Source organism: Varroa jacobsoni, unplaced genomic scaffold (assembly GCF_002532875.2).
Source record: "Varroa jacobsoni isolate VJ856 unplaced genomic scaffold, vjacob_1.0 contig00572, whole genome shotgun sequence".
In the NCBI taxonomy this organism is placed as follows: Eukaryota; Metazoa; Arthropoda; class Arachnida; order Mesostigmata; family Varroidae; genus Varroa; species Varroa jacobsoni.
The window spans coordinates 72,817-99,742 of NW_019214491.1; the positions used below are offsets into that span (position 1 = coordinate 72,817).

The 26,926-nt window shown below is 37.6% G+C and overlaps 1 protein-coding gene across 3 annotated transcripts in view; it reads left to right on the forward strand.

The window, feature by feature from the left end:
• Positions 1–26,926, forward strand: part of LOC111271379 (gamma-aminobutyric acid receptor subunit alpha-6) — a 126,779-nt gene that overhangs the window by 60,594 nt on the left and 39,259 nt on the right. For all 3 annotated transcript variants that reach the window (XM_022852121.2, XM_022852124.2, XM_022852122.2), the window contains exons 2-5: positions 6,071–6,300; positions 19,482–19,549; positions 22,139–22,359; positions 22,748–22,830. In XM_022852121.2, coding sequence (XP_022707856.1) covers positions 6,071–6,300; positions 19,482–19,549; positions 22,139–22,359; positions 22,748–22,830 — 602 coding nt within the window. The remainder of the gene's footprint in view (positions 1–6,070; positions 6,301–19,481; positions 19,550–22,138; positions 22,360–22,747; positions 22,831–26,926) is intronic.

The following is a 26,926-nucleotide window of genomic DNA, read 5'->3' on the forward strand; positions in this document are numbered from 1 at the left end:
AAAAACCAAAACATCTAAATACAGGCAACTTAGTTAGCAAAATCGTATATAATGCTTCTCTAGTCCTACCTAAGAGTATTTAGTGTCTGAGAACTAAAAAATTAACTTTTATAAAAAATAATAATCGACCATATCGCGATTTTTTGTACTAATCAACGTCTGTTCGTGAACATAACGTTGGCATAATGGCAGCGCAGCTCGCTTTAATAATCCACAGTCAGCAAGAGATTAAATGACATTTATCTTAATTCTTTCAAGGTGCTTACTAAGTCAATCGCAAGTTATTAATTACTTCTTAAACTGCTAGCTAAAGTTTGGCATAAGTCTCCTACTGATGACTTTTGATAAGTTATGTAGTTCCTAGGAGGCCACTCATTACCCCGATGGGCCGTAAACATCGTTTCGATATGGCAGGTCGCCAATGACATAATCAAACATCGTAAATATAATTTTTAGACGCTTTACACTTGAAAGCAGGAAATTTTCTACTAACCTTTACGATATTTCCCAAACGTCTATCTTCGTTTGGGGTTTGCCCGCTTGATGTGAGGACAAAATGATAGGCGCTGCCGAAAAAGCGCAGAATGGGTTTGTTTGTGAACTTACCTTCAAATATAGCGTAGTTAGAGCCATCCTAACTTTTTAAGTTATGCATGAATTGCATTTTAAGGCAAACCATATATTGGCTACTCCGATCTGGTGAAAACGACTGTTAATATACGAGAAAATGATCGCCGTAGCGAAAAGAGTTGGTCCTTTAGAGGTGGCCCGAAAAGAATGATCAAATTCTATGCTATATGTTTATAAAGAGTTAGCCGTGAACTTCATTACAAATAAATTCGAAAGATATAAATGACTATAATACAGAGCTATTATTAATATGGTCATTATATGAACTGTTGAAATATTGTTCATTTATTAACAATTTTTGCCCTTTGGTGTAATAAAGGTAACCTGAAATTGCATTGCAATCTAAGTAGCTCTGGACGGCGGGTATTGCGTGAAACCGAAAAAAGCAACTTAGAACCAGAAAGTTGATGTGAACGCCTTAACAAAAAAGAGGGGCGCCTAAGACAATAATGGGCCTTTGCTTTTTGCGATGTAAGCTCAGTAAGTCAAGACTCCGTGCCCTCACAGTCGAAAACTGTTATAAATTTTTTATGAAAAATTGGTTTACGAAAATAATAAGTATTAAGACAATAAGACTATTTATAGATAAACTGAAATACTTTTCAATTATTTTTGCTAATAATACATGCAGATAGTGCCAACTAGTAGCATAAGGTGGGAGATACGATATTATCCGTCACTCGATTATAATGAGATGTGCGATTGGCCAAGTACTTTCATTTACTGCATGTCATTTAAAGTGAAGAATGTAATAGAATAGTAAATTTAATCATATGTATTAGGCGCCTATTTTCATCCACAAAATAATCCTTTTGTTGATTTCATATCATCACCAGCTGCGTTAGGATATAAAGAAAGCACTACACCGCCGAGAGTAAAAGACATTAAAAGGAACAAATAGGACACCAGCCTTAAAGCTTAACAAATCGAACGATTTAGCCCCGTTTACCGAATTATCGCCTTGACGACGTTAAGGCCTAGGCTGGTGGGCCTAATAGAAACAGTAAACCGACTGTTGGCTTAGACAATTGCATTACACACATTTTTACAGCGGGAAAGTTGTATTTTGCTTTTTTTGTATTACCAATAGAGATTACTGTACAAAATTAAAGGTTGTTCGTGATGTAAAATAACAGGTCTGTACGAGGTACATACGGCCAACCTTACGAACGAAAATCGTTTATTTCTAAAAATGTGTTTCTTTCTTATCCCGTATCATTCAAACCTGTGTTTTTTCCTCATTTAGAAATAGGTCATTTTTGTATCTGCCTATTGCTTTATGCTTATTTACGTCTGCGATTTGTTTTTCTTAGTAACCAGGTTTAGTGTGTGATCAGGAGTGTGATGTACTGATTTAGGAGCGAAGCTTCTGTTTATAACCAACCGCATGACTTCTATGTGTCAAAAGTTAAGTGCCTAGAGTTTTATCTCCGGAATCATTATAAGGCATCATCTCATATGAAAGATGCAACACAACAGCTTTACGTTGAGCCTCTTCATGTATGTCATGTCACAATATTTGCAAATCTCATTTCAATATATTGACCATTTTGATTTCGACAGAAATCTATAGCCTCCTGTCTAGACGTATATGTATCATATTTGCATTCCAAAAAACTTCGTTTTCGAACTCAAGTCCACGAAAACTATTCACTATTGGATCATACAGTTTGTATAAGCCCGTCTTTTGTGAATCACCGGTCATCCTGTAGTTCTAACTTAGTCTTTCTACCAAACTTCTTTTAGTAGCCGATTGTCCCAATCCACTTATTCGCCGTCTAACAAGATAAGGCATTTCGATGGAAATGGGCTTACCGTTCGCGTCAACCACGCTCAATGCACCGGGTCGCCCAAACAGACCGTCATTTTCGACATTTATTTAATTAATCTTTTGCTATTTTCCAATTTGTATAGACTGCCGATACAAACAGATAATTCTAAAGCAGTAAATAAATCTACATACGGAAAACGGCATGCTCACTCATAGAGATTTTCTCAGGGAAAAAAATCTTTGCTTTAACACAAATCCTATACGGTTGCAGGTGTTTTATCATTATAAGAAATTATTGTATCCTCAGAATAACCTGCGGACAACGTAACATTAAAGCTTATACATATATATTGTTATGAGATTAACACGGGTTGTAATTTCCATACTTATATGATACAAGCTGTCATTCCAAATAATAACCTAACGATAATATGAATAAGACAGTTAATTATGTTTTTTTGTTCCTTGTTTATAAAAATAGTTAGTATTTTATTTTCGATTAGCTTGAAAAATATGTACGAGTAACTAGCTGACTTGGTTGAACTAAAAAAATCAACGTAAAAGTATTCATTTTTGTAACGTAAAAATATTCATGTGTTCCTAAAACATTTGCTATTGCTTTGTGTCATCATCAATTTTATATCTGTCGAGTCCATATGCCAGCTTCGAATGCAGGATTATTTATGGTGGGTACATATACTTAGGTAAAGTGTCGGGATCAGAAAACACACACAAACAATACGCAGATAATCATTTTTCTATTCCTATTTTACCTTTTTGCTATTACCGAACGTTTTGCGTTATTTTTATAGGAGTAGAATTTTTGCGTTGGGAAACAAAACAGCAAAAGCTACAAGGACATTAATTGCAGAAATTCGTCTCATATACCTAAAAACTGTTGGCATAACCAAGGATTTAGCTGGCTTTATCCAGGATAAAAAGTTACAAAAGAATACGGTGCCATTTAGCGAAGAAAAAACCCGATGGTTATCGATTAAAGAGGCTCACTGAGAATCTTGGTGCTACCCTATACAGTGAGAAATATTAACAGTGGCTAGGCAAGTAAACATTTTAAAAGCGCACATCTCTATTTCAAGAACCGCCCTACCTTCCATAAATTAGCGGGTATAAGGCTTTAAATATAGGGTAAGGTCACAGACGGTTCAAAATAAAAATTCGCAAGTAAGTACGGTCCTCAAGGCTTATGATTACCTCGCAGTTTACGATGCTTCGGCCCGTCTATCTAAGTGGATCACAGTAGTAGTGAATCTAATGATTTACAGTTAACTTTGTACTTGAAGAAGGAAAGGTTCGTGCCCTAGACGAGTTTTGTCGAATGCATAAGTGCCATCGCGCTGCCAGTGCCTTGATCTGCTTTTATCAAATTTCAAAAAGGGTGCCAAGATATCGAAACTATATATATGCGAACAGCCAATTGCTTGTGTTAGATAACTACCAGTTTCATGCCATAATCTGAGTTTAATAAGTATAATAATCTCGCACGACACTGACCATTCTATTTTACGGGAAATTATAAACAGAAATGATCTTCCATACATTTGACGAAGTAAAACGTTGGAATATATCCACAGATATTTTTTTAATATGTTTTAAATCCTACTGTAATCTACTCTGGCTTAATTTTCAACGCTCAACATTTGTCTAATTTTTTCAGTGACGCTTAGTTAGGTAAACTCTTCCTATTGTTAATGTCTTTTCGTATATTTGACACACGGAATTATGCATTGCCTCGACATTTACTGTTACTCTTGCCATTTCTAAGCTATGTTCTTCATGCGTGTGTTACTCCTGCGACACACAGGTCTATATATGAAACGAGTGGTGCTTGAGGTCCCCTGTATCCTACTTGTTTCTCGCTGAGCTACTATAAGTTCTTCCGTGGAGACAAAATGTCATATTTGCCAGTTCAGCTATTCGTTTGCCTATACCGTTATTCTCGGTCTCACTTATGTATGACTCTGTTACTCACATTACTGTTGGATGGCGGATGCGCGGCCGGCAAGTACTCGAACGTTGTGCATTGCTGTTCTACCAGCTGTTGTTTTGAGCAGCTGGGAGGTCACGTTGGCGATGCCCTTCTTTCGGAACGTGTCTTGTCCGAAACGGGATTGAGCAAGGAGGAGAATGGAACAAGCCGTCCCTAATTCAATGAACAGCGTATCTACAGGAAATCACGGACTCGACATTTCAGGAATGTATAGAGATCCCGTGACGCTCCTTATCTTTCAAGTTGAACTAGCTGCAAAAATACGTGAAAAGGCGCGACAACAGGAGCGATATAGACTCTGCGGGAACGAAACGGCCGCTAAAGCTAAAATACGTTCCCACAAACAACAAATATATAGCTCTCGGCTATCTATCTAAATAGTACGAATTAGGTCAAAGTAAAAGGAAAAACGTAGACGGTTGATTAGGTCCCATTGTGCTCTACGGCTGCCAGTACGTGTAGTTCGAACGCCTGCTCTGCGAACGCTGTCTGTCCCTATCTTTATTCTTCTGTACCTTAATTCCTAGCAATTAGCTACCAGCTGCCGGCCAATAGCCAACCAAACGAACGACCGTTCATCCGTCTATACCGTCATTCCCGTACACGTTACCAGGAGGTCGTCTCATGCTGATACCCTGACCAAAAATCAGGATAGCTGGAAAATTTAGGTTGGTCTACAGAACACCCGCTTTGAAACGCTTCTAGAGCTTGAAGGTAATCCTGCGCTGACAGATTCCACTTGTTTCTCTCTCTAGCTGGTTCCCTTTTGCATGGCCCTCTCTGTCGGCCTCGTACATATGCAAATTCTCCCTCGTTCCCTTTTACTTTCTGGTCGGGTTTACCAATGTGCCGAAAGTTGTTCTTGGTTATAGCGGCGGTGGTCATAGTAATGAGAGCCGTGTCAGGGAAATTTCAGCTCGACCGGATGTTCTAGCCCCTGCTGCCGTGGCTAAAGAAGGAAAACAAGTCTGGGTTTCTACCCGAACTCACCTGCCAACATTGAGTAGAAGAGCAAGCAGAAGCAAATCCCTAAAAACAATGTGGGCTTATAAAAAGGCGCCGTCATTATCAAAAAAGACTTTCAGAGTTAAAGACTACACTTTAAAAAAGTGAATATGGTAGTGTGTATGCTATGACGTGTGTCAACGGACAATGGATGGGCAAATGAATTGGGAAAACCGGCACGTAAAATGATTGCCGTAAAAAGATACACACTTGGGTGTGATTACAGTTCAGGCAATGTGAAATACTGAACTGTTAATAATGAGACCTATACTAAAGACAAAAGCAATGAGAAATATGCTAAGATTACTAGAATTTACATTTAATTTACATAGGACATTTAGTATTTAGATACTGTCTAAAGCTATCGATAATTTTAGCAACCGGAAGTGATTCGTGTTTGTCTTGGATGTTGTTTTGGACGTTTTATAATGTTTCCGGGAACTAACGAGCAAATAGGTTAGCAGGAGGATAGCAGTTCCCAAGCTTAGAACCTTACATAAGCATGCTAAGACTGGGATCGGCCATAAACTTATACGTCTTTGTTTAATATTTGTGTAGATATCTGGCTACACATATTGTGTGTATGAAAAAGCTTTACGTTGAATTCGTAACGTGGTTGTATTGTTTTCGCTATCCTCTCATTGATTTGTTTCTAGCACGACGGATCCGGCGCAGATGACACGATCCATCGGTACTGGTGGAAACGGTGGACTAAACGTCAATGGTACTTCTCCTTCGTCGTCCTCTTCTATTTCTTATGGCAACGACGCGTTAGAAGATGTCAAGTCGACACTCTCCAAAAAAATCATGGCAAACACATCGCTTCTGCTCGACAGCCTCCTGTCCGAAGAGAACTATGACCGTCGAATACGGCCTGGATTCGGAGGTGAGCAACCGATTTCACAATTTACAGCTCGTCCATTAATTGCTTGTCAATTAGTGAAACTGAGAGATACACTTAACAGCTTAATACAGTCATTAGTCTATCCGAATATAAATATAAATACTGTATGAACTATATTTGTAGGATTTTAATAATATTGTTCAAGACACGTGAACATTTTCGGCTATTTTATTGCTATTTTTTCTTCGTTATATTAACGAAATGTTATATTGTTTGTATTATCTAATTGAAACATAAGTAATTTTTATCTCTTTTCAATGTCTTTTGCCCTTTTATCTTTCCAGTGTTTGTTCACTTCTGTGTCATCATTCCATTCATTGAGATTTTTCTTCTCTCTGCGCTTGTTGTCAATGAAGAGCGTTTTATTTAGAAGTCAGCCTCTAAAGATGGAGGTTTCAGGTAGAAAAAATGCATTTTTGACCTCATTTCGCCTTTGCTGAGGTCAGAAACTGCGTAAATGGCCTGTGATACTTGTGTTAGGCACAGCGAAGTTTTTATAACTAAGAGGACTACTAGAACTGATTTGTTGGGTTCAAAGGTGGAATCTCTGACTCTGCGGATATACCTTTCCCGTTCGGAAGATTTTGGATGGCAAACAAGTCGTTAATCAGCCGAGATAGAGTGCGATTATCAGGATATTGTCAGGCATCTTAAATGTAGGGAACTTTAGCAGAAATGAAAAAGCTAAATATACCATGTACTCAGTGATGCGCCTAAGGAAACAAAGGTTTTCATTTACTCTCAACATCTCGCCCGACAGCGGACAACACCCAGCTATAATGGCAGGTTTCTTCATAAAATTGTCACTAGTAACCAAAAAGTGGTGTTTCGACATCGATATAAAGCAGAGAACGAAAAGAGTATACCCGGGAAATACGCCTAAGCACAGAGCCAGATATCCACCTTGAAAAAACGATGATTTGAGCATGGTAATACTGGCAGGATCTGGTACACTGGCAAGTGCTCGCTGAAAACAGCATGGATAACAGGCCTAAACGCGTCATTGAACGAGGCTATCCAATAGAAAAGACCCGAGCGACCATACCAGTTCTCACATGGCAAATATTACGAAAGCTGTCCTAAGAAAGTATGAGCGAAAGTCTCCTTTGCACCCACTATATTCCTCAGACCGAATCACCACAAATAATCAACTTTCCCGATCAAGTTCATAGCTGTGTATCTGAATATAAAAGCCGTTTATAAAGAATGTTTTAAAAGCTGACTAAACCTATGTTTCAACACTAGACCTGAACATCTCTGGCGAGAAATGATAAGTGGATTAAAAAGATGGGAGAAAGTCGTATAGAGTAACGGCAGATAAAAAATAAATTAATTTCTTACCAGAATTTAAGTGAAACGCCGCATTTCTGTTCGGCAAAAAATGAAAATGACTTGCATTTTCTTTTTTTTTTTACATTTAATACAAAAGAATCTGCCCATGCGAGTCCATCCCTCTGAAAATTATCTAAAAAAGATACTTTTATTTGAAAAAATATTTTCTAATATAAATAATTTCACTATGTTTTAGAAATAAATTTTCCTATTTATATATAAACTTAACTAACCAATGACCTATCAATATATATATATATATATATATATATATATATATATATATATATAGAATATTTAAACTGTACCAACTGTTTAAGACAAGAAAATTTAATCTTGATGCCATATCAGCAGGATATAATATATACGCGGCATCCGTCGAAAACAGCCGTAAACATTATGGTTTTTGAAGCTATAGATTCTTACGAACACCGACTGAGTTTATTATGGTGTCATACTTACTCTATATCTGATCTTTAGTATGTTTCTCGTGTATGTATAATTAAATAAATGGATTTTGAAATTCAGTCAAGCGGCAAGGCAAATGTCTCTTGAAGAGTTCTCAATGTAGATTATATCTACTTTATGTTAAAGATCGACATATACGTGTACTTGATACGAGACCAAAGTCCTACATGAGACGCCAAATTATCTTCGAGGGCTAAAAATATTACTCAGAAAACACAATAAGCTGATTGTTAAGCATGAAAGTGGCAGAACGAAAATTTTTTGATCAGGAAAAGCATTATTGTATTTTCACAATATACCAAATATTTTGCTTACTGTCGGGTTGTATTTTAGTATGTTGAGCTTACATAAGTATAATTCATAACAATTTATATGTATACGTTTCAATAACAATAATGGAAAAACATTTCTGTTACATCGATTATATGTGGGGTTGCAGTCAGGGTTCTGTTTATATTCTGCTGCGTCCAGGCTTTAAAAGATTTTCCCCTAGAAGCGAACAGCAGGAGTTAAGAACGTTGCAAAGAGGAGAATGTGTGTCGGCCTAAGTACTTATGTATATAAACCGGCAAAAGTGTCTATAATGCATAGGTTTACGCCGTACTCCAGAAGTAAGAAAATCTTAGAGTGAGATACAGGATCACGTTTATAACAATATCAAATATTATCGGTGCAGGCAGCACTGTTCCCCGTTATTTTAAGCTTCGTAATTTGTATTCATCTAAGCGCTTTCCTGATTGACCATTTTTATGAGCGCATGTTTAATAGGGACAATGCAAGCTTCTTTCCAGAGTAAAAAGTCCAGGTGATATCTAAAGGGATGCGTATTATTCGAGGAAGTAATGTACATCTCGAGAGATACAATGTAGGTGATGCGAATTTCGTTCGCGCAAAGTATACGGCCGCACAAGGTATACTCTCGGAGACGCTAGCAATAAATTCAATGTACTTCTTTGTACCGGTGTAGGTGTGCTGTATATATTTATGAATAACGTTTGCTATGGATGAAATGAAAAAAAGATTTTCTAATATATGTTATGGCATATTAGTAATATTATAATAATATATAGACCCATCACTGACACTGTTGAACGTATTTCGTGACTAGGCGAGGAATTAATAAGTGCAGTAATATGTTAATACGACATATTACCGTACGTAAGTAAGTCGTGATTTGACAAATGTATAAGGCATATAGCGCTATGGAACCCCTTAGCTACGTACTGCCTAAAAGCGTAGACGGAATATTCGCTATTTGATAAGTTAATATGATCAGTGGCTAATTCGTCATTCTCTCTCGAGCAAACAGATCACATTTAAATTCATTATATAATTCTAGATATCTTCGTAGGTCTAGGAAATGCCTGAACGATTTTTTTTTCGTTAACGTAGTGGTGTATTTGATTCCCACGCTTGATTCACAATATTCATTACTTTTGTTCCATGCTAATGTTTTGAGTCGGCAAAATCCGATGCGATTCCGTATATTTATGGCCTGGATTTCTGAGCAATCTAGTCCACAGTCCTACTTGGGAGTAGGTTTGAAAATTAGCGAAAAATCAACGTCGGCGGCATAAGGAACTCCAACCAAATATCGCTTTAGTACACGTTCATAGAAGAATAATAAGATCTTTTTAACGACACAAACAAATCAAAGATATATTTGCCTTGCTCATGCAAAGGTCAGCTAAGTACGACTTTATCTATTCATCATTTAACCCTATTTCGGTAATCGGATTTCAGTAATCTAATTATTCAGAACAGTTTTACAGCACTTACAAATACGCAATTAATGGAACATTATCTAAAGGCAACAGCTTTGATTTTAGGGGTAAAGCAAATGTGAGTATTTTTGCCTACACAGATCAACTACTTTTTACCCACTGTTATGCCGAAATTCATAGAAATTTCTTTACTCTAATTATGCCTAACGATTGGCAAAAATATTCCACTCTAAACAAATAAACACCTTAAATGAAAAATATCCTGAAATGACATGTTGTAATTAACTTATTGAGCCATGCGGTTAAGTTATTTCTTGTGCATGTGCCATAATTGTTGAAACTAGTTGTGCAATTTCCGTATATATTCATATTCCGCACATATCCTGAACATACACTTATAATAGGGCCATATTTTTTAGCTCTTCTTCAGTTTGTTAACTGTGTTTAAAGTTTAGGATCGAAAACTTCATAAAATATATCCATAAAGCAATGTTGCCAGTGATGTGACAACAGAATGAGCACCACCCATGAAGTGGTCCCACCTCGGCAGAAAAAGTGCCACAAAAGTTATAAAAGGCAATGACGACTTCTTCACTAAGTGCTACTATCATTCTTTGCTAGATTGGGGCCGCGGCCCATAAAACCCCCAGAAGTGGCTGGACTGGTATCAGCTCGCCATGACAGCGGGCGGCACGCACGCAACGGAAAGATTATATCATGTCCCTTCTTACCTTTTCACACAGTACGCTGACCTAGCTTGTTCACTGGCGACAACACGCTAGGGCCTTCTATTTAATTGATGTAGCAAAAGCTTAAAGAGCTATCGTAACCCATAGGGTGAGTGGCAGTGCCGATTAAAGTAGGGAACAGTTTCGCTTGTTGTTTTCGAGTTGGTCCTGAACGCGATCCAACAGAGAACGAGTAGGACGCTTCGCCCGTATCCTTACTTTGTGTCATTGCCCCTTTTAGCAACATACGGTTCAGCCGACAACACGGGAGAGTATTGCGGTGCGCTTTCTAGTGAACACCTATCGCGACAACACATGCGAGTGGGCGCTTGGAGGGTTGCCTGCAGCTGCAGCATGACAAAAGCCTGCCTACCAGGATAGTATGTTAATGGTAACTGGCTTTCAGAGGGTAGCGTCCTGCATTGGGGCGGCAGCGACCTTCGCCATATGAGCAAAAACGATAAGGACTCCCTCAGTACTTCAGTTGGAATGGCCGATGCTGTTTAGGGTAACGAAGCTAGGGTGACAAGGATTTATTATTAGACGACTGCTACTGTCAGCAGGATACGATGTTCCAGACCGAAGAAGCAGCAGCAGGAGCAGTAGTATTAGTAAAAATAGCCGTTGTAGCGGACCACAGTATGGTGGTAGCGTAGATGCTATGACCAGTAATGGCCGTCTCGAATGTTTAAGGTAGCACGTCTGCACAGGCCGACTTTTCATTGGTACATGTGGAGCTATGCACTGGAATGAATATTTCCGTGGAACTCTAAGTAGTAAACAGTGATACGCAGAGTGTATTGCAACTCATACAGTTGTAATTAGTTATATATAAAAAGTCACGCAATCGCACTGGTCCCAAAGCTAATGATGAGTGTAACGCAATCTTACGGCAATTATGTGGGTATCTCATAATATCATCGCAGTGTTATAGGGTTCCGTTACCTTTTTTAGCATCTTGCATACACCTCTCTGTTCAGAGTATACGAGTACTATTCGCCACATTTCCCTTATCTTATCCTTAAGTATAATCTTGAAGTCGCTATCCGAATCAAACAAATATAGGCCCTAAGTTACCCATATACCTTAAGTACTTTGGCTGAAGCAAAAAGTGACTATTTGATCAATCCGATGTGACTTCTTGGGTGTCTAAGTACCACACATTGATCACCTAATGTATGAAAGTAATTAAGGCGTGAATGACGTAAAATGAAGATTTAACGAAGTATGTATTCAGGTGTATTTCTTCAAAATCTGGCTAAGAAATGTTTCGCCTCCTATTCCATGTCGGTATTGTGGGAGTAGTCAATGCAGTTGTAGCATTTAGTAACGATAAACTAATAATTTAACACAACGCTCCTTTGCAATCGTTAGTTATTACATGGTCGCATCCGCCGGCACAGTCTCAATAGATAGTGCTGGTAGCGATTTCTAGACTAGTTTGTATATAATATATATAGTTCATTTCATGACAAGTGCGTTTGTGGTTCTTATGGTAAGTGAAGTTGGCGGATTACTTCGTAACATAGGATCACTTAGCCTTGTCATCTGGCCCTGCAAAGCGAATTTGAAGATAGACGCATATTTTTGCTAGCTCACTATTTAGTGTTAGCACACACGGACTTTAGAAATCGGAGGGATACAGCTGATGTGAACACTATGTTTACCAATTCTATACGGTGCCTGCCCGCTTCAAGCTGTTCCGCAATACTTTTCCTTGCACGACAACATACATACTTCCACGCAAACGATGTAAATTTGTGTCTATACAACCCATAGCGGAATCGTTGTGGAACGTAAATGCTTAACAAGAAGATACTAGTTGTCGTTTTTAAAGGTCTACAGAAAGCACGTTTTGCTACCTCTATTTTCGAAGCTTATTAACTGCCGAGTTGGTACCTATCTACAGAAGAGATATATCCCGAAATGCGTACGTCGGATTGAAGATAAAGAAGAAATGCCATGGAACATATCATGAGCCTTACTTACTATTGATAAATTTACAACTACGGTGACGAAGCTACAAAGGATAGCGTGTAATGAGAATTGGAAGTTTGAAAATAAACCTTCACGAAAGATGCTTTCATTAAAGCGAATGTATAGTGGGGTTAGCTTCAATACTTGGCAACTGCTAATGCTGAAACATTCGAAATAGCTTGCTTTGATTTCTTGTTAGGCTGGTTAAGTGAGAGCTGCATGAATAGTACTTCTTCATTTTTACTATAGCTACGAGCCCTGAAATTTGATTTTCGCTGTGTATACGACCGTGTGAGTTCATGCACATGCCCTCATTCGACTTGTTCGAGTATGCCTTACCTGAGACACCCTAGTCTACTTATATAACATCCGAATCAGTTTAAAATGACTCTAGTAACATATGCAGATTTTAAAAACAATCAAATAAACAAAAATAATAGGGTTCAGTAGGTGGCTGAATTATAGCTTGGGTGGTGAATTGGGTGTTTCTGCAGCGTGTGTATACAATATTCTGCTTGTTTTTTGTGTCAGTAACTGCCTGTTTTGTAGACGTCGGCAAGCCAGTACGTGACTTTGGAGAAAGCCAGCTACGGCACTCTTGATAGCGCAGCTCCACTCACGACGCCAAACGGTCGAATGGTGAATAAACGTCAAACGCAGAACGTCGCAACCAACGTATCCCGTTCTCCTAGTTTTCTTCTTTTTCTTTTTCCTAGAAGCAAAAAAGGTCCGGATCGGGCAATTCACATAGGTACACTATTGTTCTCGATCAGGCCAAGTACCTCACCTTCAACAGTTCCAGAGGGAAATTAACCTAATGAAATGCTGTTTGACGCAAACAACAAGATACAATGTTTACCCTTTGGTAATCAATCAACAAAACGTATCATATGTAGGTAAGTAGATGCAAATTATTATGTATACCAATAGACATTGATTTATTTGTTTTTCTTTGTGTGTTTGCCGCGCATATATAGACCTATTGTAAGCGTATTGCATTTGACATCTCTATTTCCGTGTTTTCGAAAAAGCGGACCGTTTGGAAAATGCCTGGATCCTCTTTTTTTCGCCCCTATCCGCTTAATGAGAATATATATCAAAAATTTTATTGGCATAATGATAATTAGCACGACTTACACTGAGAAAACAAGAAGATTATCCTGCTACTATATGAGACAGGACCCGTTTATATTTTTTACTTCCTGAAAGTACCTTTAGCGTGTATATTTGTTTATGTTATGCGCATACAATTCTTTCCTTGATGGCAGAAAACTGTGTCAGATTAGACCAGCGGAATTTTTCATATTCCTTGTTACTGGCATTATAATTAACTTAAAGATTTGTGGCTGTTGGATTATATTCCATCCATTGCTAAATGTGACCCGTAGATTGATGTAATGCACTGTTGATGCTTTGGACGACTTTTAAGTTATATAGGCATTTAGATATTTCAGGTTAAGAGATACATATTCTTAATTCGTATATAAGTTCTGGTAAAGTGAGAAACTACATACATATACATATAAGAACTCCTATAGATACATATAGGAGTTAAGCACAGTTCGTAGCAATGTGCAAGCAGTGAGACTAAATTTTAGTTAACCATATAAGATTTATATTATTAATTAACGTGTGTACTGAGAGTTATTCAAGAAAACTTGTTGTCTCCAAGATTTTTCATTAGTTGCCTTTTGAATATCGCTCTATTGAGCAGTAATTTCGCTGGTCTCTGAAAAAATTATGTGAAAGAAAAGGGTTATTTCCTTTAATTCGAGCAACGAAAAAGAGCTTCTGTGAGTTTAGCTTAGCAGAATTTCCTATTACACGCTCGTTCCCCGTGTTCCTACTCGTAGGGGCAGAATCAGCAATCTCTTGTCAGTCGAAATTGTAAACAAAAAGGCTCTTTTTTAAGAGTTCAATATCCCCGATAGACTATACGCTTAAAGCCCCTTGCTTGTTTTTTACGGATGCGTATGTAAGACCGTCCTCACCAGGAAACCACACACGGAAACCTACTTGGTCATCAAAATGAATAGGATTTTCAGCAGAATAGTGAAACAGTTTCTCTCAAAAGTCGGCGATCCTATCTCATCAGATCGTATCGGTTAACCAACCGATCGCCCGATGACGCGCACAAAGGACATCGTTACAAGTAACAACTTACCTCTCTGGTCTAGCTCCAGGTCTTTGCATTCCTATAGCCTTTTAGGCTGCCCACCAGCAGACGCCGGTATCGTCAGAATATAGTCTATATAGTATCCTGGCTTTCGGTGTCAAATAATCTGTTTCCACTTCTATCTAGTGTTACAAGGGACAAAAAGGAAAATTGGCTTTCTATGGTGGCTTCTTGATCGACTCGGCACTCTCACGACTTAGAGATCTCGTTCCACCAGCCGAGGACTTCATCTGTACCTTTCATTACATGTACAGATATACTCCACCTTCCTATGTACTCACAGGGTACGAATCATGGAAAATTATCTCCGCCAACGAATATGATTTAATGGAGCACATAGGAAAAGCTACTTAAAGAACTAAGTAAAAAATTGTGCTTGTGGAAATCTACAGCCGTGAGAGAGAGACAGGCCCCAAACACCACTTCAATATCGCACAAATACGTACCGCTTGGTTTCACAACGTAATGTCATACCTAGAGTATCATATGATTGGTCAATTGATGACACTAATCAATTGCATTGTATTTATAAAGGAGTTAAGTTTTAAGTTTAAAATGTAAAACATCTTATTGTTTACGTTACTACACTTTTACTAACAAATATATATGTATATATATATATAAAAATAAATATTCATATAGTGTTTTTTGTAATTTGCTGTAGTTATGTACTCTAACGTTAGACGGCAAAGCAAACACCTTGTATCGTTGAGATACAGAGTCTATAGATAAATACTTCAAGGCTTTTTTGGCATAATCTATGTTATACATATTAATAGACGATGATCGTATATCTACTTGATTCGTAAAGGACAGTGGCGAAATTTTCTGCGTGTGAAACCTCGGCCGACTAAGGGAGTGTATGCTGCGTGAAAATGCTCGATTGCTGATTTAGCTGCAAAACGAAAATTTATATTCTATTTTGCCTTTCCCGCTTTTGTCGCCTTCCTCACTAGCTTACAAAGCTCCGCAACAATAGTGGTATGGGAGTGATTTAAAACTAGCCTTTGTCGTCAAGTGCCCCAGTAGGCATGACTCTTGATAATGGCAAACCAGTTATCTTTCTTATCTGCAGTGGTGCTGCTTGCTTATCTCCTATCAGCATCTTTTACTTTATATATATATATATATAAATATTACCCAATTGTGTCTCTTGATTCTCTTATAGACGGTTTCGACTTTAAAGGCTGCTCTTTATGTGTCCTTTTCCTGGCTGCCATTCGAACAAAAACACCTCTCTTACTTTAGTACATCAGGCTTCATTCTTTCGATGGATTCGTTTTAGAGAAAATAGGAAAAAGGAGAAAAAAATAGAAACTGGGGGTATCGTAAGGGGACCTCTTCCGAATCCGGATAACTTATGCGTATAGCCTTCAGTAAACCTGTTCTATATTATGTAACACCATTTAAAATCGAGTAAAATTGAGGACGTATCGCCGTATCATTCTTCAAAACTTCCACAAACATTTCACTTATTTGGAGTCATCTAATTTATATGTGATTAGCTCATATGATGTTAGCTCAAATAATGTTCTGTGTTCGCTTCCTGTTAGTAGAAGTTACTCTGAAACTGAACTGGTGCGGGCTAACGCGTTCGATGTCACTTAGCCTTGTTGTAGTGGTATGACGCAACGAGCCCCATACGACGTCGATATGCGTCTTTTTTTTTAACTGCAATGAGGGTAACGCAATGCGATATCTCATTAAAATTCATAGGGATACAGTTTGATACAATCACATTTCGCAAATTGGAGTTTATATGAATAATCGTCTTCAAAATGCAATTCACAGAGCATCGATTTATCATTAATAGCCGTATGACTTCGGCATATCAAAGCTGCCAACAAAATGAAAAATGTCACACATCACCATGGCTAGATAGAATTAAGTCTATATTTATGTATATTTCTATAAATAGATAAATAGGCTCACCAGTGTTGGAGCATAGAGCTGTGGGTGTTTTACGACAGTTCGCTTCTTTTGGGCCTCTCAGTCCCTCTTCTAAGCTTTTGCGCTAATCGATTTCGACAGTTTTTTCGTTTTTACGTTGGCCTTTCTTGGAGTTGGTTGAATGTGTTTTTATGTTACCCTGCTGCTATATGGATAACACGACTTCGATGGTGACAGCAAAAATTTAATGATCGACTTAACTGAGTCTTGACCTAGCGCCAGGATGAGCCCGGCCCAATTTCATTACAAAAGTACACTTTTTCACTCGAAGTAGGCACTGACTTGTCTTTAATGACAGTTAGGACGCCTTGATCACCCTATCTTCGTAATGAGTATGTATAGCATAAATTATCTCATGAAACAAATATTTCGCTGAAATACTCCGAAAGCTTCAGTCGAATTGACACTTCTAGACTACGTTTGTATAACTGTGATACTGGGACAGAATATTCCACATCGCATGAGCCTCCTAACAAGAAGTTACTGGAGAGTTAAAAGCGCTCCGTATATCCACAAAAAATGTATAATGGTCTACGCTTATTTAAATCGCTGTAAGCAGCTATAATAAGCTTTAGATGAGCACGCCATTAAGTCCATTTCCATTTTCGCACGCAATGTATGAGTAACGAACTAAAATAGAACTAAAAGGGAAAATAGTAGTCAATTGATAAAAATGTAAAAACACCGGCTCATCAGTTACCCCTCAAACCTATGTACATCTATTAAACTAAACTAAATCAAAATATGGTTACCCCAGCGCAAAAGCTCTATGTAGAATGCTATGAAAAACTAGCACGTTAAAAAATTTGAAACTGCAACAAAGAAAAAATACAGTTACGTGATTAAAAATTGCTGTACATCGCATTTTTGACATCGTTAGTGTCATTTCTAAAGTAAGTTGTGCTAAACTTCAATGTAAAACTTCCCGTTGTTTTCAGCCAGATCAAAAGGGGTGGTGTCTTTTTTTCTACCTTAGGCGTACGTATCCGTTTACTGCATAGTGCTACTCCTGCGACTAAGAGATGCTGCAAACACGCGCCTGCGTATAAGTGTAGTATATACTTCACTAGCAGATAATTACAGTCCGGCTGTATCTTTCTCATATTGTTGAGGTTAGGAATGAAGCTACAAAATTTAAGCTAATAGAAAGGCCTTGACCGGGACGCTCTGAATGACAGTAGAGTTATTTCGAATTGAAGGTGCTCAACTCAGGTTTAAGGTTCATCCATCCTGAATTCTCGAAAACCTTAAGATCCACTGTGATGTCAAAAATAGATATAGACCCAAATTTATTCGATCCCATATCAAACATGACACCCAGTGAATATTCTGTCTGCAATCATTGTTCACATATCTTAAAATGCTTATATTTATGGTCTTTTGTAGAGAACTGGACGACGTTTAACAGGATCAGCATCCTGAAGATATAGTTCCTGAAATTTAATTTTAGAAGTAGAATCTTTTGATAACAGTATTTTAAAGGTAATGTTTGACTGATAGATACGTTTAATTAAAACTTTGTATATGAATTTACGTGATATTCGTTAATAGCAAAATCGTATAGATTTCCGAGTTGGAAAATTCGACTTTTAGCTCAAGTCCTAATTATGGATATATTGGAGGAAAGCAATATTGGTACATGTCCAAGAAACACCGTCTAACTGCTTTCATGGGCTATGTAGAACCTAGAAATCTATGAGATGTTGTATAGAGACAGGGAAAAAAAACATCCCTAAATTGACAAATAATCATGATCATGTTTGAGGTATCGACTCGCCATGGAAAACCTGCGTATTAAGTTAAAATAGTCTTGAGAGAACAAATCTTCCACATACAGTCAATCACATTTGAAAGATGGATACTTCGAAATATAGGCATTTGCAACATTCATTCCATTACTTCTCTATCACTCAGGCTGTCATAATTTGCTAATAATCCGGTAGCTTTGTTGTTTGATATTTTGTATAAAATGTATAATTGTACATGTACATTTGTGCTCAGATCAACGTCTGTTCTTTACCCTGAAGGCCAACAAGCGTATTTACTCATGTTTCAATGTTAACTCTATTATAACGTCATATTAGTCCGCAATACACTTATAAATTGTCTTTGCCCTTTTGACGAATTTGCTCCTCTACCTAGGTTGGACAAAAATTGAGGTGCACGCGCTAATAGTTTGCTCTTGCCTAACGTTTAATGTTCGAGGGGATTTCCGCAACACGAAACGCAGAACGATACAAACAAATTTGGCTTTATCTAAACAAGACTATTAACGGATAAAAACGGTTGCCTCCTAAGCCAAGTCGATTTAAAAGTACTAGAAGCTGATTCAAATGGACTGATTGTGAAGAATGGCTGGCAAATACTTACTCGCCCACCTATATCTATACCCTTTTGCTCAACTACGCGGAGAATAATAAATGACTGCATTGTAGAAAAAAATTCTGTATAATATTTTTCCTTATATGGTCATTATTTTAGTCTAACTTGTGTGATCCTTAAATATATGCTAATGCAAATCGTCGCCGCCTTTGTGTACAATGAAATGTACATTCAGGCAGATATTTTTAACCGTTAAACAAGTATACGCATTTAGCTTAATGTAGACTTTTAGTGCAAAGAAGATATCGTTATTGGAATAGACACGTTAGGGAATCGGCTGATACCTTTTTAGATTTAACAATGACGATATCGGTTATAGGAGTGCAGATCATTCCTAAAACTCTAGGAAAATTGTTTTTTAGAGAAAAACGAATTAAATAATGGGTAGTTTTAATTATTCCTTCTTTTCTTCGTTCACTTTTCCAGGAAATGCCACAGAAATAGTTACCGATGTAGAAATTAGAAGTTTTGGACCAGTTTCGGAAAATGACATGGTGAGTATCATTTCATCAAAGTAATCACTACTACCCCCATTACATCTTTGTCCAAAAAGGTTCTAGATGTAAATCCGTCTTAATATGATAATGAAGGGTGGAAAAAGTACTGTTTGCATACACATACATACCCACTCACGTAGCTGTAATTATCCATGAGCCACACGCGTAACTGGTTATGAATCCATATATTTTTTCTTTGTCCTTAATTTTTATCTTTTTTCGTATGGCCCATTCTTCCAACAGCGAACAACTGCTGCTACCACTTCTGGTAGCTCGCCAAGTGGGAGCTGTCATCAATACATAGCAATACAGGATGGAAGGTACCTATTTTTCGACAATGGTATATATAGAATTTATGTAGAAAAATCTATTCATTATATTCGATGGACCAGTTATGTTCTTTCCGTTCACATCTCTATATCCCTTTGTCTTTTCCTATATCTCTTACTTTCGTTTGCAAGCCGAACGTAAACGTTACTGCTCCTGTACAATACTGGAGCATTGTAGGTGCGCCCACTCTGTGCTTACTATTCTCTCCGAATTCGCGAGCGTTTCGGTGGCCGACTGAAGCCGCGGCCGCACATGGAGTCCCTTATCTGATTTGCCATTAACAGGCAGTTCTGAAAGATTCGTTGAATTTTATAATTAATAATCACGCTCCTATATTTTGTTCATAGGAGATACGGAAAGGGCGGAACGGAGGAGGGTGAAAAGGGGCTGATGTGAACGAATATGGTAACAGCACCAACGAACGTTGAAACAAATCTATAACATCTGGTGAACATCAACGGCTGATGAGCTAGCACATGGTGTCGTATTTTTTATTTCAAAAATTAGGCGCTTCAGGACATTGACAGAAGTTAGCCAAAAAACGATGGGCCTTCGTTTATTCATTGGACCCCCATTATAGTACAGCCTGTTGATGTTTATCAGTCGACGTTTCGTTTGCGTATTGGGAAAATACCGTGAAGTAGCGGAGTTGATGGGTTTTCTTATCGGAAATCGAACCTGCCTACTTGATCAATTCCTGTTGACCTAGGACGCTTCATGGCTGGCCCACACCTTACATTCGAATGGTTGTTTTTGTTCGTAAACATTTTGCTTGTGTATCACACATCAGGTACCAACATGATGACCCGCAAAACAAAGGAACCCTTGTGGGTAAATCCTGTTTAGGCACTCTAGGAAATGCATAAACAGATATTTATAATTCGTATAATATAATTCCTTATAATATTTTCCAGTTTCCAAGCCACCTTTAAGTTTGTTCATTCTCTCTAGAAAATCTGATCTGGTACTAGATTTGGACATTTCCTCATAGGTTTATTAGTTTGATTCTCTAGTTATTGGATAAAAAGGTAATACACTATCGCGAAATCTGGCAAATATAATGGCTACAAAAAGAAATTTCCCACGTTTGCAAAGTGATTCTAACAACCTTAAACATATGGAATTTTACGTTAAAATCGATGCAACTGAGCCCTATACAAATCTCTGTTGACCGCTTTATTATTTATTTGTCGTTTTATAAAGCCCTTCCAGTCCCACAAAACGTAAATCATTTCCATGGTTGTTTTTCACCTTGTGTATAGAGTAATGGCCTAACTCTGGTATGAGACGTATGTTTCAAAACTACCCGTTCTTGTTTCTGATGTGGAGAGACCACTTCCACCGTCATCCGTGACAATTTCACATAGAAACCTTCCAGTGTTAGTGCCAAAAGCTGCCCATTGCCTGGTGCCGGACGAGATCTTGAAAAAGATAAAAGGCCGTACCCTTTCGTGCGTTCGCCCTTATTGGGCACCTAGATTCTTAATTTTTTTATAACATTTCAAACGTTCAAGGTGCTTCACAGTATCCAAGTCTTCACGGCTTATCTTCTTAAATGTATTACCCGAAGCTCTTATCGACTTAATATGGCCGATTGAGCTGCGGTATATCCTCTAGACCCAATATATCATCTTTAAATTTTTCAAACTCCTTCAACGAATTTTTTTAATTATAGAGCTTTCTCTGTGAAAAACACAAATATGTCGGTAAGTTGCTTAAGCAATTTGTTTGGACAAACTGTTTGGGTTGATTTGTAAACGTAAAGTAGAGTAGGTCTCAAAAATACCTTTCACGTAAAAGATTTTTATCTCAAGTTTAAGCTGGACGTAAAATTTTATCTGTTATGAAATGCAAGTACAAAAAGCTTAGGGAGGAGAGAAAGAGCACGTTTGAATAATGTATAGCAGTAAGGAAAAAGTGCAAAAATTAAGGAGAAAGGGAACATTGAAGAACAACTCTTAGTTGTGTTCCAGGCTAATACATTGTCCAATAAAGCTAATCTTCGCTTGCCTTCCAGAACGTATCCGCATCAGCCATTGCAGATTTGTAGTAGAATTTTAGTTCCGAATGTTGTAAAATTGTGTATCAAACACTTTTGAATGTTCATTATTACGAAAAGTATCAAGCACTACCCTACGTCCGATACAATAGGGCTTGTAGGCCTGTATAAATGTATGAATAGTTGTCTAAAATAGCAATAGAGTGATATGACTCGTATATGATCCATTTTCCATATCGAATGTGCTCATCCTGCAGATGTACTCGATGGATTGCTATTTTCGCCAGTCGTGGCGCGACGAGCGCCTTAAATTTGAAGGATCATTGAAAAAGCTGTCGGTGAGTTGGCAGTTCTTAGAACGGATATGGACACCTGACACATATATCAATAACGGAAAATCATCCTACCTGCACAAGGTAACTGTGCCCAATAAATTCATCCGGTTGCAAAGCGATGGCACACTCAAATATTCCATGAGGTGAGTGGTCTTTTTAAACTGATGGAACTTTTACAGGTTTAGCGTCATGCTATTTGATATGTTTCTACCATTATAATAAATTTAAATATATTATGTTCATTTTGTTCATAACTGTCTTATATTAAACATGAGTGACCAAAGTATTTTCACCGAGCAATTCAAGCATAGCAAGGTATCTTAATTTTTGGCCACGTATGTGTTACTTGACATACGTAATCTACGCCTCATCGTGCTGAAAGCTGACCCGATCTCCGCCGTATAGGTACTTGATATATTTTCGATTTTAGGCCCTTATTTCTTTGCTGTGCGTTCTAGAAATACTCTATCGCCTATTATGAAGTGTTCACTGAAAAAGGTTGCTAAACTAACTATTGTGCTGTTATTTCAGACTCACGATACGGGCAAAATGTCCCATGCATCTTCGAAAGTATCCCCTCGATACACAAGCGTGTCCACTCAAGATCGGAAGCTGTAAGTAACGTGTAGCCGTATAGGAAAGCAGCGCAGCTCTCTACCTCGTACAATATGATATAACTAATAGACTATACAACTAAATCATAGTGTTTTTTTGTCTTTTCACCAGACAGACCCGCGGATTACGCCCCGTGCCTGTTTTTGCCATTGATTTAATTAATTTGATTCGTTGACGTCATGTTCAGGTTAACGTAAGCTCTGGTACACAATTATGGTATCATAGTCAACATAAGGGTCATCTAGTTACAGCCACCCTTGGCCACCCGCCCCCTTTCACAGTCCATTCACCAGCCTGTTCATTTATGAACGAACATGAACTATAGTTCTATTACAGATTTACATCTTTATATTAATTTGGTTACAATTTTGCTGAAATCCTACGGCACCAATTTCGTCATCATGGCGCAATAATTCAATTAGGTACGTAAGAAGTCGCCGGCCAGTTTCAGTCTTTCTAAAACGGAAAACGAAAACAAGTTTCTGTTTTCTGAGTTTTTGTTACTGCGTCAGCCGAGACCGACATATGGAAGTCAAGTTAACTAAACAACCTCGATTATTTCGGCGTAGTTTTGAATTAGAACTCTGCACAATACGTTAATTTCACCAATCTTTTCATAAACACGACGCTTCAAATGGTGGCTTTTTTCGGCGTCGTTTTATAGATTCTCCTTTTCGCAAAGCCCCACAGGGAAAATAAAGAGAAATGAAATCACAGGAACTGGACGACCGTTCAATGTCGCTGCGGCGGATCGAGATCTGCCGGCCTCAGAACATAATTTTAAATAGATTCATTGTTTCCTTTTCTGTGAAGCATGCTCCATCTTGTTAAGATCACAAGTTGCTTACAATACGCTTTGATAATGCTCGCTGTTGACTATTGTTGTGCATATTGTCGCTTTTTAAAAAAGTCTAATAGAAATTTCTGTACAAGCCGCACCGCACAGTGATTTATTGTCCATAAAGTTCTTGCTTAACACCTACTTCTAGGATCTCTACCCTTCAAATATGACAATTCTATTTATCCATCCGAGATTTATAATATCATTAAAGAGTCCGCCAGCACGTGCGTTAGACGTTAACACGTGATCAGCGAGGGAACGACGTTTGTGACGGCCCTTAATTTTTAATGGCTGGGTCAACTACAACTTTTAATAATGACGATGCAATTATTCGTTCAAAATGGGCTAAATTGTTAAGCACGTCGTCATGTTAGGGTGACTGGGCCGGCGCTGCTCCTCACTGTAGCGCTGTTGTGACTTGGTCGTTCGGCGATCTTCCTGGCCTTGTATTATTTACTAGTCAACTAGTCGGCTTAAATTTATTAATCATTTGCCTTTGCGAAGTGTCATAGCTCTCTCTTTCGACAGTAAATTTTACGAAAAGAAACGCTGTTCTAAATTTCAGTTGTCCAACATTACAAACCGCACGCGCTGCTGCGTTTCGCGCTAGACCGTCTGCTAACCCTTACTTGTTTGCAGACAAAAGCGGAGAGGGACCACAACTACGGCCAGCAACTTCTTACACGCGCTTTATTTACCCGAGCCTATTCTAATATTTTATCTGTACCATACGTAACGCTACTATTCCTTGACTGCAGACTGATACCTTTATAAACGTTGTAACACCTAATTGTTATAATTTTTTTCTATTCCATATTAGTGATTCAGTTACCTCGGTGCACCTGTTGCATAATCCTGTTCCAGTAATCATAAGCAATAACCGCGTTAATTTGCTATAATGTAATTATTTCTTCAATGCAATACATATGTTGACCACTACTTGCAAAATCAACTATACACCTATAGTTTAACTGTAGCGGTCCGAGGCCTTATCTAGCCGGAACGCCTTACAGTTAGTCCTAGCGGAACGTTGTTGCAAGTAAAAAAAAAAAGTATTTATCCGTCGAAGAAAATCAACCAGTTCGCAAATGTAGCTAATTGTTTCTCATTGGAAACATAGGCTACAAAAGTATTCATCCAGCTAGTGAATATGGTTAATATATGGTTCATGTCTTTTCAATTATGCGATATTTCAGTAAAAATCGCCGTCCTGCCCCTCATTAGTAGAAACGAATGGAAATTTACTACTGTACCTATTTTGTATTGGTTTAAAGAGCACAGAACTTTTCAATGTACACATTTCGCAGCGTCCGCCCATATTGTAAAAGAGCTCCATTTTGAAAAATTAGGATCACGCTTTAGGCGAAAACAAACTTTTTCCCTGAAAAAGTGTTTACCTTATCATTTTAAGCCTCCATCCGGATTCCCATTTATTTAACCAATTCGATCCAATTATATCTTATAGCATAAAATAATATATAGTGTCCCGCACAATTATCCAGCTTTTTCCAAGCTGTTACCGTCTTGCAATTATCTCATCTACCTGTTCCAAGATACATCAACTTAATTTGCGTCATACCTAGCTGAACATAAATTATAGTTTCATTACAGATCATTACATCGCGATTCTCCTAAAATTCTGCAGTACTCGATTGAAAACTGCCATCGATTTGTAACCATTAGGTTGTAGTGCTGTAAGACGCTGTTCTAACCCCTGTCCTATATATCAATAGTAACCATTTTTTTTTTATTTAGTCAATTTCCTACCCTGTTGATCCCATTAGCTCGGCGTAAATTAACATTACGCCTCGTATGGAAGAAAAGATAACGTTCGGAAGAAGTATTCGCTTATCCGAAGAACGTGAAATAGGGTAGTTCATATTTCTGAATGATCATTTTAGCGTGAAGGCAAAAGAAAGAGAAATGATATTAAAAATTTCTTTTAAGTTGAATCTTGCGCTTATATTATATAGCTTAAAAAGGCAAATATTTTTTTCGATTTAAATAGCGATTAAATTCGCACACCTATAAAAAAATAAACTGAACTGTTATAAATTGCTTTAGGCAAAATAACTATTTTTTTGCCAAGCAGAAAAACATCAAAACTATATAGGTCCAATATGGCGTTCATTTCGTTAAGCTTGAAAATCCAAATAGAGTGCCGATCTAAGGCCTTTGCAAATTTTTAGCAGTTATAAAGCAACCAACAGAAATACAATTTGCCCAAATTGCGTTTCGTTTGAAAAAGGAATCATTCTTACAAAAAAAATATTTACACACTGCAAAAAAAGGACTGAACTAGTTCATTTGCCATTAATTATGGACCCTTTCAACGATAATCATCAATTTATCACAAAACCTCAGAAAATGTGAAAAATCGTTTTTTTTTTTTTTTTTTAATTCAGCATTGCGCCTATTTTATATAGCTTGAGAAAACAAACAATTAGCCAATATAAGCTTTTCATATTCGTAACAATTGTCGAGTAAATTACACATATACATATATATGTATATGTGTAATATGTAAATATTACACATATATGCATACGTGTAATACGACTCAATAGCGGCGCCTATGTATATGTTTGTTTTAAATTTTGGCGCGGTCCTTCTCTGAACTGTTCGGCGTTCACAAGCATACCTGATGATGTTTTTTCATCACCTTGACCATAACCATATGCATTTATTTTTTGCTATGGCAAAAAAGAAGGCGAAAAATTGGTATCGGAAGTGTCAAAAAGGTTTTAATAACAATTTTCAGCTCCACGAAGAAAATTAAACCTCAACTAACATAGATAACTCATAATATTTGGAAGATCTTGAGAAATATTCATGCAGCTGTAAGGTGGTTGGCCTTTAATAGTAAACAATTTAACGCAAGATGCAGAAATCTCAAAATAAACCCATGAATGGCTCATATCTATGGCTAGCTTGATATTGTACTGAGGAACCTATCTTCTACGCCAATGGAGGAGGAAGACCGTAGAAAGCCAAACAAATTACTTTAGCAGAGCGGGTCTATTCGTTGCAAGTAATTAAAGTAAGTTAAATAGAAAAAACACTAATTGGAACCTATAATCCACAAGTATGTTTGCTTTCAAAATGTAGACAGCTAATAAAAGAAACTAGCCAATAGTAAAAATGGTTTCGTGGCAGTACTTTTTGTGCAAAAGTAATTTTAGTACCCCGTGACGAATGGTTGTTTTTTACTAAGCCACAGGGTTGAAAATGGCGGAAATTCAGAAACTTCTATA